Source organism: Lepus europaeus, chromosome 6 (assembly GCF_033115175.1).
Source record: "Lepus europaeus isolate LE1 chromosome 6, mLepTim1.pri, whole genome shotgun sequence".
Lineage (NCBI taxonomy): Eukaryota > Metazoa > Chordata > Mammalia > Lagomorpha > Leporidae > Lepus > Lepus europaeus.
In genome coordinates, this window is record NC_084832.1 from 87,339,768 (window position 1) to 87,354,224 (window position 14,457).

At 47.3% G+C, this 14,457-nt stretch overlaps 1 protein-coding gene across 1 annotated transcript in view; it reads right to left on the minus strand.

Annotated features, from left to right (window-relative positions):
• Positions 1-14,457, minus strand: part of CRYL1 (crystallin lambda 1) — a 117,243-nt gene that overhangs the window by 23,841 nt on the left and 78,945 nt on the right. Inside the window, exon 5 of the mRNA XM_062195405.1 lies at positions 3,760-3,954. Within this exon, the coding sequence (XP_062051389.1) occupies positions 3,760-3,954 (195 nt within the window). The remainder of the gene's footprint in view (positions 1-3,759; positions 3,955-14,457) is intronic.

Sequence of the window (14,457 nt, forward strand, 5' to 3'; positions counted from 1 at the left end):
GGGTGGGGTTCTGAGCATGTTACGCACCTTTGCTGACTGCTAGTCTCCGAGGAGGAAATGGGTTACAAAAGGCACAGGGTTCTCTTCTAAGAAGTGCACATAACGAAGTCAAGTATCCTTAAACCAACCTACCTGCTGGGTATGGTGCCAGGCATGCCATGGCCTGCCAAGAGCAGGCATTCTGTGGTTGGTGCAGTCTGCATAGGAAATACATCTCTCGAGCAATCTTGGGACCAGGCATGGCTCTGCCACCCAGCCCCGGAGGCTCCATGAAGCTGGGCCTCCATGGGGACACTGAGAGGCCCCAGGCCTTGCACGTCTGCTGGAGTTCCTGGGCAGCTAGTAAGGCCATGGCCGCTGAGCTGTGGTGGTAAGAGTGGATACAAGGACAGAGACCTCGTCCTCCTTCTGTGGCCCCTCTGAGAGCTTGATTCCTTGGGAGCTCCAGGCTGCCTGTGGTGTTACTGCCACCTCACTTCTCAGCCCAGCCTCAGAAGATGCCTCTGTGGTTTCTAAATGTGCCTAACCCTTGGGGCCAGCGCTGTGGTGTAGCTGGTAAAGCCACCACCTGCAGTGCCAGCATCCCATATGGGCGCTGGTTCAAGACCCGGCTGCTCCACTTCTGATCCAGCTCTCTGCTATGGCCTGGGAAAGCAGTAGAAGACGGCCCAAGTCCTTGGGCCCTTGCACCCATGTGGGAGACCTGGAAGATGCTCCTGGGCCCTGGCTTCGGATCAGAACAACTCTGGCCGTTGTGGTCAGTTGGGGAGTGAACCAGCAGATGGAAGACCTCTTTATCTCTGCCTCTCCTTCTCTGTGTAACTCTGACTTTCAAATAAATAAATCCTAAAAATAAAAAAAAAGTGCCTTACCCCTCACCATCTGCACAGCATCTTTGTTTTTTTTTTTTTTTTTTTTTTTTTTTTTCCCAACAAATGACCTAGACTTTCACCAAAGGCAACTCCCTGGGTATTAGTCACACTTTTTTAATCTTCCCATTTCTGTTGGCCTCTTCTCCTTTTGTCACCAACTGTATACCTCCGGATTTCAGCACTTGGCTCCTTATGGGCATTCCTGGTCCCATCAGCCCCCACAGCAGCCAACACAGAAACACAGCAAGAGTCAGTTTCTCAGGAGGCAGCCATCCCTGAAAACCAGAACCGACAACAGCCCCTCCAGCCAATAACGTGGCTGCACCCGGTCTGCCATGAACCCGAGTGAACAGGACGTTTGAAAGAAGGTTGGACAACACAAGCTGTTGAGAATTTCCAGGGCTATCAGACTCTATGACCCCTCCAGCCTTCGTTGCTCCAGGGAGACCCCGGAATCCTGCTTGGATCCTCCAAACTGTAGAGGAATCCAATGCATAATAGAGACAGAATTCTATGTGCATGCTCTGCCCGGTGCCCCTTACACCAGCGCCTCCAAATTCTTCCTGGGGTTGGCTCTTATCATTCAGACTGGAGAAAGCACGATTTAACTCAGAGTTAAAGTATCTTACAAACCAAACGTAAAAACTGGTTTAGAAACCTACAGTGGAGAGCCTGCGTGGTGGTGTGGTGGGTCAGCCTGCTGGTGACACCAGCATTCCATATCAGAGCACCAGCTGGAGTCCCAGCTGCTCTGTTTCCATTCCAGTTCGCTCTACTGCGTGTGAGAAAGCAGTGGAAGACGACGCAAGTGCTTGGACCCCTACCACACAGATGGGAGACCCAGGTGGAATTTATGTTCTTGGCTTCAGCCCAGTCCAGTCCAAGTCATTGTGGCCACTTAGGGAGTCAACCAGTGAATGAAAGATCACTCTAACTTTCTCTCATTCTCTCTGCCTCTCCTCTCTCTGTTACTCTTGCAAATCAATAAACAAATCTTTTTTAAAAGCCTACAATGTTTTTACTGAAATACTGAATTTTTCTATATTTTTAAAGATTTACTTTATTTGAAGGAGCTAGAGAGAGAGGTAGAGACAGAGAGAGAAAGAGGTCTTCCATCCGCTGGTTCACTCCCCAATGACCACAACGGCCAGAGCTGAGCCAATCTGAAACCAGGAGCTTCTTCCTGGTCTCCCACATGGGTGCAAGGGCCCAAGCACTTGGGTGATCTTCCACTGCTTTCCCAGGCCTTAGCAGGGAGCTGGATCAGAAGTGGAGCAGCCAGGGCTCAAACCGAAGCCCGTATGAGATGGGAGCAAGCCGGGGCTTTATTTTAACCCACTGTACCACAGCGCTGGCCCCTAAATTTTCCTTCTAGTCTGTGAAACTATTGTCCTATTCTAGACAAGTAAAACTTCTTAAATAGATCTCCAAGGAGGTACTGGTAGTTCAGTGTTTAAAATATCCCATTACTGACTGACACTTAAAAGCATTCTACAGCTACTAAGAATCGAAAGTTGCCAACAGTCACGGCAAGTCCCAGCACCACATCTTGCAGGTACGGGATCATTAAGTGGATTTAAACAGCATTGGCAACACGGAGACGATTGTGTGGCCATGCAAGGGCAGCTGGGTCAGAGGATGAACTCAACAAGGATCTGACCGAACGCCAGAAGCTGAGAGCAGGAGAGTCACGTACATCATGCACACTTACCCAGGTCTGGAGGAACTGGCTGGGAAGCTGAAATACCACACCCAAGGAAGGCGAGGTACAGCCAGCTTCCTGGTTCCTGTAGCCACGCAAGCCACAGCAAGGAGCCGCAGGACCCTGCCAGGTGCAGCCAAGCACCGCCCCCATCACCTGTGTTCTGGGCAGCCCTCCCAACTCCCCCAAGATTCTACAGAAGCCAGATCAGACGCCCCACTATCTGACTCCCAGACCCCGAGACTTTCCATGCCACCTCCTGGAGCTGCTCTGACCTCTCTCCTGCCGGCTGCCACAGCCTTCACAAACGTACACAGGACCATATGCAGCAAGGTCATTTCTTAATTACTGTTGTGTAGCATCCTTTCACTAAAGGATGAGGCTAAATACACACACACACACACACACAGTCGTCCCTTCATATGCTTGGGGGACTGGCTCCAGAACCCCCATGGATACCAAAATCCAGGGACACTCAAGTTCCTCTACAAAATGGCATGGCATTTGCATAGAACTTAGGCAATCCTTCCATGTACTATAAACCACTTACAGCTGACTTACAAATGACCCATAACTATGCAGATACTATGCAAATACGTGTCAGTGTCTTGTCAAGGAAATAATGACGAGGAAAAAGTCTGTGCATGCTCAGTACACCTGCAAGTTTTCCTTTTTGGGTATTTTCAATGTGTAGTTAGCTGAATCTGTGGATGGGGAACCCATGGATAGACACACACACACACACACATTTCCTACTTATCTGTAAGACTAGCCTAATACCAACAAATTTAATGTTTACTCTTTGTCTCTTCCGCAAGCCCTTAAATTACACAGGATCACTTCAGGGTACTAAGTTTACGCAAGATATAATTTTTCTTCTGCTTGAAAATAGCACTGCATCCAAAGCCTGAGCATTAGAAAATGCAGAGTCACACATGTGTGACTGTGTGGTGACGCTGTGGCAGGTGGGAGGGAAGCCTGTCATCGCACCCTCAGAACACAGGACTGCTTATAAGAGAGGAGTCGCGCAGACAATGAACTGCTCCACCCCATTCCTTTCCAAAGCTTGGCCTGGGTCTTCAGAACAAAGTGAGATGCCCCCTCAGACCTTCCCCGCTCCAGGGGTGCCACGGATGCTACCCGCTGCGAGGGAGGGAGAGGCGGGGAGGGAAGCAGCACAGGTACCTCCACCAGCCGCCAGGCCTCGCTGATGATGGCGTACTGCAGGCGGTTGAGCACGAAGCCATCAATCTCCTTCAGCACCCGCACGGGGGACTGTCCGATCTTCCTCATCAGGGCATGTGTTCTGTCCACTGTCGCAGGGGACGTCTCTGGGTGTGGGACCAGCTCGACCAGCGGGATGTAGTATGGTGGGTTGACCTTGGGAGAGAGGAAGAGAGGAAGGGATCAAGGAGAGGGCTCTGGACTTGGGCCACCACACCTGTCTCAAAGGCAGGGTGGGGTGGATGCAGCTTCAGAAGAGAAAAAAACGAGAGGGGCCGACATTGTGGTGTAAGGGGTTAGGCTATGGCCTGGGACGCCAGCATCCCATATGGACAGCAGTTCAAGTCCCGGCTGTTTCGCTTCTGATCCAGCTCGCTGCTAATGCACCTGGGAAAGCAGCAGCAGAAGGCCCAACTCCTTGGGCCCCTGTACCCATGTGGGGAACCCAGAGGAAGCTCCTAGGCTTTGGTCTGGCCCAGCCCTGGCCACTGCGGCCATTTGGGGAGTGAAACAATGGATGGAAGATCTCTTCCTATATATCTGTCTCTCCCTCTTTCAACTAAATGAAATAAATCTTTAAAAGACAATAAAAAGAAATACATTTAGAAATAAATGTATTCAGGAACTCTAGCACAGAATTGTGTGGTTTCACTAACAAATAAAATCACAGCCAACATGTAAGGAAGACGACACTGCTTGACAGCCTGATCAGACTCACTACAGGGCCATGTGACTGCAGCAAACAGGTCCCCAGATGATGCTTCTCACTGGTTTTTCTTCCATATTTGCTTAACTCGGTTTCAGGTGTTCCTTCTGCACACCCTGACCCTGTCACCAGCCTAACCTCTACAGAAGCAAGAGACATGGCACCTGTGTTCAAGTAAAACCATTATAAACCAATGCCTCAACCAAGCACTAGTCTCCTGATGGATTCCTTTAAAAATCTTTCATCTTTGATCTTTTAAAAAATTAGGATGGTGTGGTCAGCATCATGGCAGAGGGTTAAGCCTCTGCTTGCAATGCCAACATCCCATACAGAGTGCTAGTTCGAGTTCTGGCTGCTCCACTTCCAAAATAGCTTCCTGCTAATGCAGCTGGGTAAACAGCAGAATATGGCCCAAGTGCCTGGGTCTCTGTCACCCATGAGGGAGACCAAGATAGAGCTCTAAGCTCCTGGTTTCGGGTAGTACAGTCCCAGCCACTGTGGCCATCTGGGGCATAAACCAGTGGATGGAAGTTCTCCCTCCCTCCCTCCCTGTCACTCTGCCTTTCAAATAAATAAAATGCATTTTTTTAAAATCAGGATGGGAGCAGACATTTAGCCAGTGATTAAGATGCTTGCACCCCATATCAGAATGCCCAAGTTTGATACCAAATGGCTAATGCCAGCCCTGGAAGGCAGCAGTAATGGTTTAAGCAGTTGGGTCCCTGCCACTCACATGGGAAACCTAGGAATTCCCAGCTCCCAGCTTCAACACCGCCTCTCCCCACCCCTCAGCCACCTACAGGCATTTGAGGAGTGAATCATAGGAGCCGTCTATGTGTGTATTGTGTGTGTATTGTGTGTGTATTGTGTGTGTGTTACTCTCTCCACCTCTCAAATAAAATTTTTAGGAAAATGCAGTGATACAAACTGGGGATGCTGGGCTTAGGGTCTTTTCAACACAGTGAGCAGAAACTCAGGGACAAACAGTGCCAAAGCATGTTCATGTGCAGGCTGCAGGTCCCCTGGTCTGGTCTTTGCAGTTTCTCTGCCGACCATTTCCCTAAGTGATGGCACTTCCTAGACTGTAGCTGGCCTCTGTCTGTACCTATTCCCAGCTGTCACCAGCATGAAGACACGAGGATAATCAGCTAATACTCCCAAAACTCACACAGCTCTCACCCAACCACGGGCCACATTCACAGCCACGCACCGGATGCCTTCTCACAGATAAGACACAGCTGAAACCCAGCCAATGTCACTGTAACTTACATCCTTCCCTGAGGCAGTCCTCCTAGCTCCAGGTGAGGATGCACCACCTTCCCAGCCCAAGTGGGGACCAGCAGATGCGTACTTGGGCCCTGACTCTCCATTGCCTCCCAACTTCTCATTACACAGTGAAGTCCTGCAAATTCTACCCGCACCTCTCAAAGCAGCCATTGCCATGACCACCCCTTAGCTCAGGACCACTCTGCCTGACACAGGTCTCCACACTCTCTGCCTACTCTCCTCGGGGTCTTGGCCCTCCAATTCATCCTCACTAGCACCACCATTTTTTAAGAAAGCTTTTATTTAATGAATACAATTTTCATAGGTACAGCTTTAGGAATACAGTGGTTCTTCCCCCCATACCCCACCACTACCCCTACTTCTGTCCCACCTCCTACTCTCTCCCATCCCATTCTTCATTAAGATTTGCTTTTAATTTACTTTATATACAGAAGACCAATTCCATACTAAGTAAAGAATTCAACAATTTGTACCCACATACACAAAGTATAAAGTACTGTTTGAAAACAAGTTTTAGGTTAATTCTCATAGTACAACTCATTAAGAACAGAAGTCCTACATGGAGAGCAAGTGCACAGTGACTCCTGTTGTTGATTTAGCAACTGACACTCTTATTTATGATGTCAGTAATCACCTGAGGCTCTTGTCATGAGCTTTCAAGGCTATGGAAGCCTCTTGAGTTCACAAACTCCAACCTTATTTAGACAGGGCCATAATCAATGTATAAGTTCTCTCCTTCAGAGAAAAGTACCTCCTTCTTTAATGGTCCCTTCTTTCCACCAGGATCTCACTCAGAGATCCTTCATGTAGAACATTTTTTGCCACAGTGTCTTGGCTTTCCATGCCTGAAATGCTCTCATGGGCTTTTCAACCAGATTCAAATACCTTAAGGGCTGATTCTGAGGTCAGAGTGCTGTTTAGGGCATTTGTCATTCTATGAGTCTGCTGTGTGGCCCACTTCCCATGTTGGAACATTCTCTCCTTTATAATTCTATCTATTGTTATTACCAGACACTTGGTTTTAATTATGTGATCCCTTTGACACTTAATCCTATATAAGCTCAATCACACACTTAATATGATCACTTTAACGCGTAAGATGGCATTAGTACCACCCAGCTTAATGGGATTTGGAGTCCCACGGCAAGTTTTTAGCTTTACCCTTAGGAGTAAGTAGTAAGTCTGTGGGAATGTGTTCTGAACTATACAACTCCTCCCCCTCTTATTCCCACTTTTTTTTTTTAACTGGGATCTATTTTCAATTGACTTTATACACCTATGATTAATTCTATGTTAAGAGTTCAACCAATGGTATTAAGTAGAAAATAATAAAAAAATAAACTGTTCCTTGACAGTCAAGACAAGGGCTGATCAAGCCATTGCTTCTCATAGTGTCAATTTCACTTCTACAGATTTCCTTTTAGGTGCTCTGTTATTGTCACAGATCAGGGAGAATATATGGTATTTGTCCCTTTGGGACTGGCTCATTTCACTCAGCATGATGTTTTCCAGATTCTTTCATTTTGTTGCAAATGACTGGATTTCATTTTTTACTACTGTATAGTATCCATGGAGTACATATCCCATAATTTCTTTATCCAATCTTCCATTGACAGTCAGTTAGGTTGATTCTATATCTTAGCTATTGTGAATTGAGTTGAAATAAGCATTGAGGTAGAGATAACTTTTATTTGCCAATTTAATTTCCCTTGGGTAAATTCCAGGGAGTGGGATGGCTGGGGTCATATGGTAGGACTATATTCTGATTTCTGAGGTATCTCCAAACTGTCTTCCATAATGGCTTTACCAGTTTGCATTCCCACCAACAGTGGATTAAGGTACTGTATAAAAGCCATTCTAACTAGGATGAGGTGAAATCTCATTGTGGTTTTGATTTGCATTTTCCTTTTTATATATTTTTTTATTTGACAGTGAGAGGCAGAGACAGAAAGGTCTTCCTTCCATTGGTTCACTCCCCAAATGGCTGCCACAGCTGGAGCTACGATGATCCTAAGCCAGGAGCCAGGTGCTTCTTCCTGATCTCCCATGCGGGTGCAGGGACCCAAGCACTTGGACCATCCTCCACTGCCCTCATGGGCCACAGCAGAGACCTGGACTGAAAGAGGAGCAACCAGGACTAGAACCCGGCACCCATATGGGATGCTGGCACCGCAGGCGGAGGATTAATCAAGTGAGCCACGGTGCCGGCCCTTGCATTTTCCTGATGGCTAGTGTCCCAAACATTTTTTTGATGTGTCTATTGGCCATTTGGATTTCCTCTTTTTGAAAATGTCTGTTTAAGTCTTTGGCTCATCTCTTAAATGGGTTGTTTTGTTGTTGTGGAGTTTCTTGATTTCTTTGTAGATTCTGGTTACTAATCCTTTATCAGTTGCATAGTTTGCAAATAATTTCTTCCTTCTGTCAGTTGTCTCTTCACTTTCCTGTTTCTCTTGCCGTATAGAAACTTCTCAATCTGATGTTAATTTTGGCTGACTACCTGTGCCTCTGGGGTCTTTTACAAGAACTCTTTGCCTGTGCCAATATCTTGCAGGGTTTCCCCAATGTTCTCTAATAATTTGATGGTGTTGGGTCATTGATTTAGATCTTTAATCCATGTTGAGTGGATTTTTGTGTAAGGTGTAAGGTAGGGGTCTTGCTTCATGTTTCTGCATGTGGAAATCCAGTTTTCACAGCACCACTTGAAGAGATTGTCCTTGCTCAGGGATTGGTTTTGGTTCCTTGATCAAATATAAGTTGGTTGTAGATGTGTGGATTGATTTCTGGTGTTTCTATTCTGTTCTATTGGTCTATCCATCTGTTTATGTACCAGTACCAAGCTGTTTTGATTATAGCTGCCTTGTAATATGTCTTGAAATTTGGAATTGTTGGCCGGCGCTGCGGCTCAACAGGCTAATCCTCTGCCTGCAGCGCCGGCACAGCACCGGCACACCGGGTTCTACTCCTGGTCAGGGCGCCAGATTCTGTCCCAGTTGCCCCTCTTCCAGTCTAGCTCTCTGCTATGGCCCAGGAGTGCAGTGGAGGATGGCCCAAGTCCTTGGGCCCTGCACCCACATGGGATACCAGGAGAAGCACCTGGCTCCTGGCTTCGGATCAGCGCAATGCTCCGGCGCGCCGGCCGAAGTGTGCTGGCCGCGGAGGCCATTGGAGGGTGAACCAACGGCAAAAAAGGAAGACCTTTCTTTGTCTCTCTCACTATCCACTCTGCTTGTCAAAAAAAAAAAAGAAAGAAATTCGGAATTGTTATGCCTTCAACTTTGTTTTTGTTGTATAAGATTGCTTTAGCTATTAGAGGTCTCCTCTGTCTCCATATGAATTTCAGTATCATTTTTTCTAGATCTAAGAAGAATGTCTTAGTATTTTGATTGGTTTCACATTGAATCTGTAAATTGCTTTAAGAAGAATGGACATTTTGGTGCCAGCACTGTGGCTTAGCGGGTAAAGCCACTGCCTGCAGTTCCAGCATCCCATATGGGCGTCAGTTCAAGTCCCAGCTGCTCCACTTCCGATCCATCTCTCTGCTATGGCTTGTGACGGCAGTGAAAGATGGCCCAAGTCCTTGGGCTCCTGTACCCGTGTGGGAGACCAGGAAGAAGCTCCTGGCTCCTGGCTTCAGATCAGCACAGCTCCTGCCATTGTGGCCAATTAGGGAGTGGACCAGCAGATAGAAGACCGACCTCTCTCTGCCTCTCCTTAACTCTTTCAAATAAATCTTTTTTTAAAAAATGGACACTTTGATTGTATTGATTCTTCCAATCCATGAACATGGAAAATTTTTCCATTTTTTTGTATCTTCTTCTACTTTTTAATGTTTTGTAATTCTCATCGTAGAGATCTTTGACCTCTTTGGTTAAACTTATTCCAAGGTATTTGATTGTTTTTTGTAGCTATTGTGAATGGGATTGATCTTAGAAGTTCTTTCTCAGCTGTGGCATTGTATGTATACAAAGGCTGTTGATTTTTGTGTATGATTCTATATCCTGCTACTTTATCAAATTCTTTTATGAGTTTCAATAGTCTCTTAGTGGAGTCTTTTGGATCCTCTCTATATAAAATCATGTCATCTGCAAATAGGGATAGTTTGAATTCCTCCTTCCCAATTTGTATCCCTTTGATATCTTTTACTTGTCTAATGGCTCTGGGTAAGACTTCCAGGACTATATTGAATAGCAATGGCGAGAGTGGGCATCCCTGTCTGGTACCAGATCTCAGTGGGAAGGCTTCCAACTTTTCCCCATTCAATAGGATGCTGGCCATGGGTTTTTCATAAACTGCCTTGTGTTGAGGAATGTTCCTTCTATACCCAATTTGCTTAGAGTTTCATCATGAAAGGGTGTTGTATTTTATCAAATGCTTTCTCTGCATCTATTGTTATAATCATACGGCTTTTGTTCAGCAGTTTGTTAATGCGATGCATCACATTGATTGATTTGCTAATATTGAACCATCCTTGCAAGGTAGAGATACATCTCACTTGGTCTGGGTGGATGATCTTTCTGATGTGTTGTTGGATTCGACTGGTGGAGCCATGATTTTTGAGACAAGAGCTTGTCAAATCCATAGCAACAGGAAAGAGAAAGAATGGTGCTTGCCAGGGGATAGGAAGGGAATGGGCACAGAGTCTCAGTCTTACAAAGATGCAGACATTCTGGAGGTGATGCTGGTGATGGCAGCACAATAACGTGAGTGCACTTGATGCCACTGAGCTGTGCACCCAAAAATGGCTCAAGTGCTACATGTTACACTATGGGCATTTTATCAGCCTATATATGAGCTCAAGGGGCATTATACACATAATTATTATATAGTTATATAATATCATAATTAACATAATTATAATATTATTAAGCATATATAATTCCCCTTGAGCTCAGAATCCTGTAGTGCACCAGCTACCCACCACCCATGACCCTGGGCACAGAACTGACAAAGAAGTGGGAACTGAGCCCCACCTCTTTGTCCCAGTACGCAGGCTGGGAGCTGAGGGGTGTCTGAGCTGGAATGGCAGCCTGTTCACCAACAAAGTCAGCCCCCATTTCAGGCTCAGAGAAGCACCTTGACAATAATGACAGGAGCCTGTCAAACTTAATGTAGAAAGGCAGAAGGGTGGAGACAGCCCAGGGTACTCTGTCAGAAAGGCCAGCTCTGGTCCTTGCAATGCCACTCCCTTTCTGACAGGCCTTCTGTCCCCAAGGAGAACAGGAAAGGGGCTCTCCAGAAACAGGAAAAACAAGCATCCAGAAAACAAGGCAATTTCTTAAAGACCCCAGGAGAAGGTGCTTGGGGTCTCCCAGAGGGGCCACATGTAGCCCAAGGCACAGACTGGGGAGGGAGGGGCCATCAGGCTTTGCAAGAACCTGGGCAGGGCGTGAGGACAAGGGAGCATTCTTGGTCCCCTCGGGGACCTGAAACGGGAGCTGCACATGTGATCAAGGCCAGCATGGCAGCCCACAGAGGCGTCCTTCACCCTCACCGGGCAGGTGCAACCGGCCGGTCTGCGCTCCCAGGGGATAGCCTGGCCATTGACAGTTCAGCCACAGTCGGGGAGGGCAGGTGGGAGGGGTACCAGGCTGGGTGGATTCCTCTACCCAGGATGGTAAAGCAGGGGCTGGGAGGAGGGCCAGCAGTGCTAACTCCTCAGTGTTTGATATGTCCTGGCTGTGCCCTCCAGGGAGAGCTCAAAGGCATCCCCTGAGCACAGCAGCGCTGTGCAGATGCACACGTGGCCACACAGCCACACACGCGCTCCGCAGACGGCAAGTCCACCAAATATTTAATTGTCCACTGACATGAGGGCAGATGATTTCCAGGTCACCTGGAGAGAGCCAGAAAAGATGGCTTGGGGAGCACACAGGGCCTTCCCAACGGAAGCGGGCACTGCTGGGAACAGCAAACTCTTGGCTCCAGATGGCACGCGCCCCCCGGAGTCCCTTCCCAGCCCAGCTCAAAGACACAGCAGAGGATCAGGAAGTGCAGCTAATGTGGGACCAGAATCTTCCGCTGCTTTGGCTGCAGGCCTATAGGTTCCAAGATTGGGACCAAACCCAACATTCAGACTCTCTTCAACCAACACACCCTACCAGCCACAAGGGCGGCACTGCCGAGTCACAGCCAGGGGCAGATGAGGCAAACAAGGGGAGGAAGAACACACAGAGGAGAGAATGCAGCTTGCACACTCGTGGGCCCGAGCAGGCCTTTAGCCCCATTGGACTATCTCAGCGCTGCTGGCACATGCCTGTCCCTGTCAGCGCCCTCTGCCCAGCCCCCAAGGCAGGAGGGCTGCACGTGCAACCCCCACCCCTGCATGAGGTGTCCAAGAGAATGCATAGGTGCTACACAGGCTCCTCCACGCAGGGGTTGGGGTGGGGGTGGTGGTGAACTTTTGCAGTTGTCGATCATCCACTGTGCTGGCTCCTGTGCAGGCGATGACGCCTGGGGACTGAAGGGCCCCTCAGAGAGCACACAGGGTTCTGGATTGTTTGGGAACCTCCTGTCCCAACTTCCTGAAGGCACCTTCCACCCTCATGCCCACAGAGCTTGGCGGAATGACGAGCTTGGAGAGCAGAATAAAGAAGGGATTAAAACCACGAAGACGGTTAGCTTCGGCTGATTGGCTCTAGTCAACACCAGTTTTGGTTACAAATATTTCACAAAGGTTAACGAGAGATTCATCTTTTTTTTTAATCATATGTATTTTTAATTAACTATTTTAAAATCATTTATATAAAGGGAGCTAATTTCATGTATCTCATACCAACATTTTTAAGAACATAATGACATTTTGCACCCCATTCTCCCTCACTCCCACACTTCCTCCTATTTCTTATTTTTCTTTTAATTTTTGCAATAATATACTTTTTTTCTTTGAGAACAAGTTTTATCATTAATTAAAGAAGCACCTAAGGAAACAAGAAATGGAGTTGGGTACTTAGGCTTACCTAAAACTTATAAGACGTAAGAATATCCTCCAATTAATACATTAAATTGAAATAATTCTTTGAGAACAAATTTTACTATTAACTCTCACAATACAACTCTTTGAGGACTGAGTTCTGCATGGGAAGTTAGTGCACAGTGACTCCTGTTGTTAATTTAACAATTAACACTCTTATGTATGAGGTCAGTGATCACCCGAGGCCTTGACATGAACTGCCAAGGTTATGGAAGCCTTTTGAATCCACAAACACCTTCAGTATTTAAAAAAGGCCATAAGCAAAGTGGAAGTTCTCTCTTTCCTTCAGAGGGAAGTACCTCTGTCTTTGATGACAACTAAGAGAGACTCATTTTCAAAATAAGGTTTGAACTTCCTGGAACCATGGTGTTGGTCTTTGGTCAAGTAAGTAGAAGCAAGGGATGCTGGGATGGGATGAGCGTGGGAATAAGGGAGAGAAAGGTTACTACTCAACAGCTCTCTGTTGGCTGAGGCCAGGAGGAAAGTGAACCAGTTGTAGCCTTGCCCTATCTGGTGGTTCAGAATCCCAGGGACATGGCCAGTCTTTTCAAAGAACTTAAAGGGTATCTTTTGAATAATTTCATTTAGGTTTTCTTGTTATTGTTAATTTAAAAGTGAAAACACTGGCTGGAACCTGAAAGTCTGGGGCCGATGCTGTGGTGTAGTGGTTAAGGACACTGCCTGAGTACCGGCATCCCACATGGGCGCCGGTTCAAGCCCCAGCTGCTCCACTTCCGATCCAGCTCTCTGCTGTGGCCTGGGAAAGCAGAAAATGGACCAAGTCCTTGGGCCCCTGCACCCACGGGGGAGACCCGGAAGAAGCTCCTGGCTCCTGGCTTCAGATCAGTGCAGCTCTGGCCGTTGCGGCCATCTGGGGAGTGAACCAGTGGATGGAAGACCTCTCTCTCTCTCTCTCTCTCTCTCTCTCTCTCTCTCTCTGTGTGTGTGTGTGTGTAACTAACTTTCAAGTAAATAAATACATCTTAAAAAAAAAAAGAACCTAGAAGTTTAAGCAACAGGCTGACACCCTCACAATTTCTAACAGTGCTTCCTGTGCACAGGCACAAGAGCACTTCAAAGTCTATGGAAACCATGTGTGGAGAAAAGGAGTTTTGCACCAAAGCCAACTTGTCTTTAAAAAAATAAATATTTATTTACTTGAAAGGTAGAGTTACAGAGAGAGGTCTCCCATCTGTTGGTTCACTCCCCAAATGGCCACAATGGCCAGAGCTGTGCTGATCCGAAGCCAGGAGCTTCATACAGGTTTCCCATACGGGTACAAGGGCCCAAGGACTTGGGCCATCCACTACTGCTTTCCCAGGCCACAGCAGAGAGCTGGATCAGAAGTGGAGCAGCCAGGACTCGAACCAGTGCCTGCATGGGATGGCGACACCCCAGGCAGATGCTTAACCTACTGCACCATAGTGCTGGACCCCTTAACTCATATTTTAATTCTATTTTCTCATGAAATTTTTCAAGTACCCTCACAGATATCACAGAAACAGAGACAACAGGTTTCATAGACTTGATATCCAGGTGCATTCAGCACAGACCTCTCTCAGCTCTCAGAGCACCGACTGCGGCTGCTCCTTTCCAACATTCCACCGGTCCCAGTCTCCGTGTGCTTCGTAACCATTCCTCACTCTTTCCACTGATTGTCCACATGTGGCCACACCCAGAAACAGGCAGCCATGTA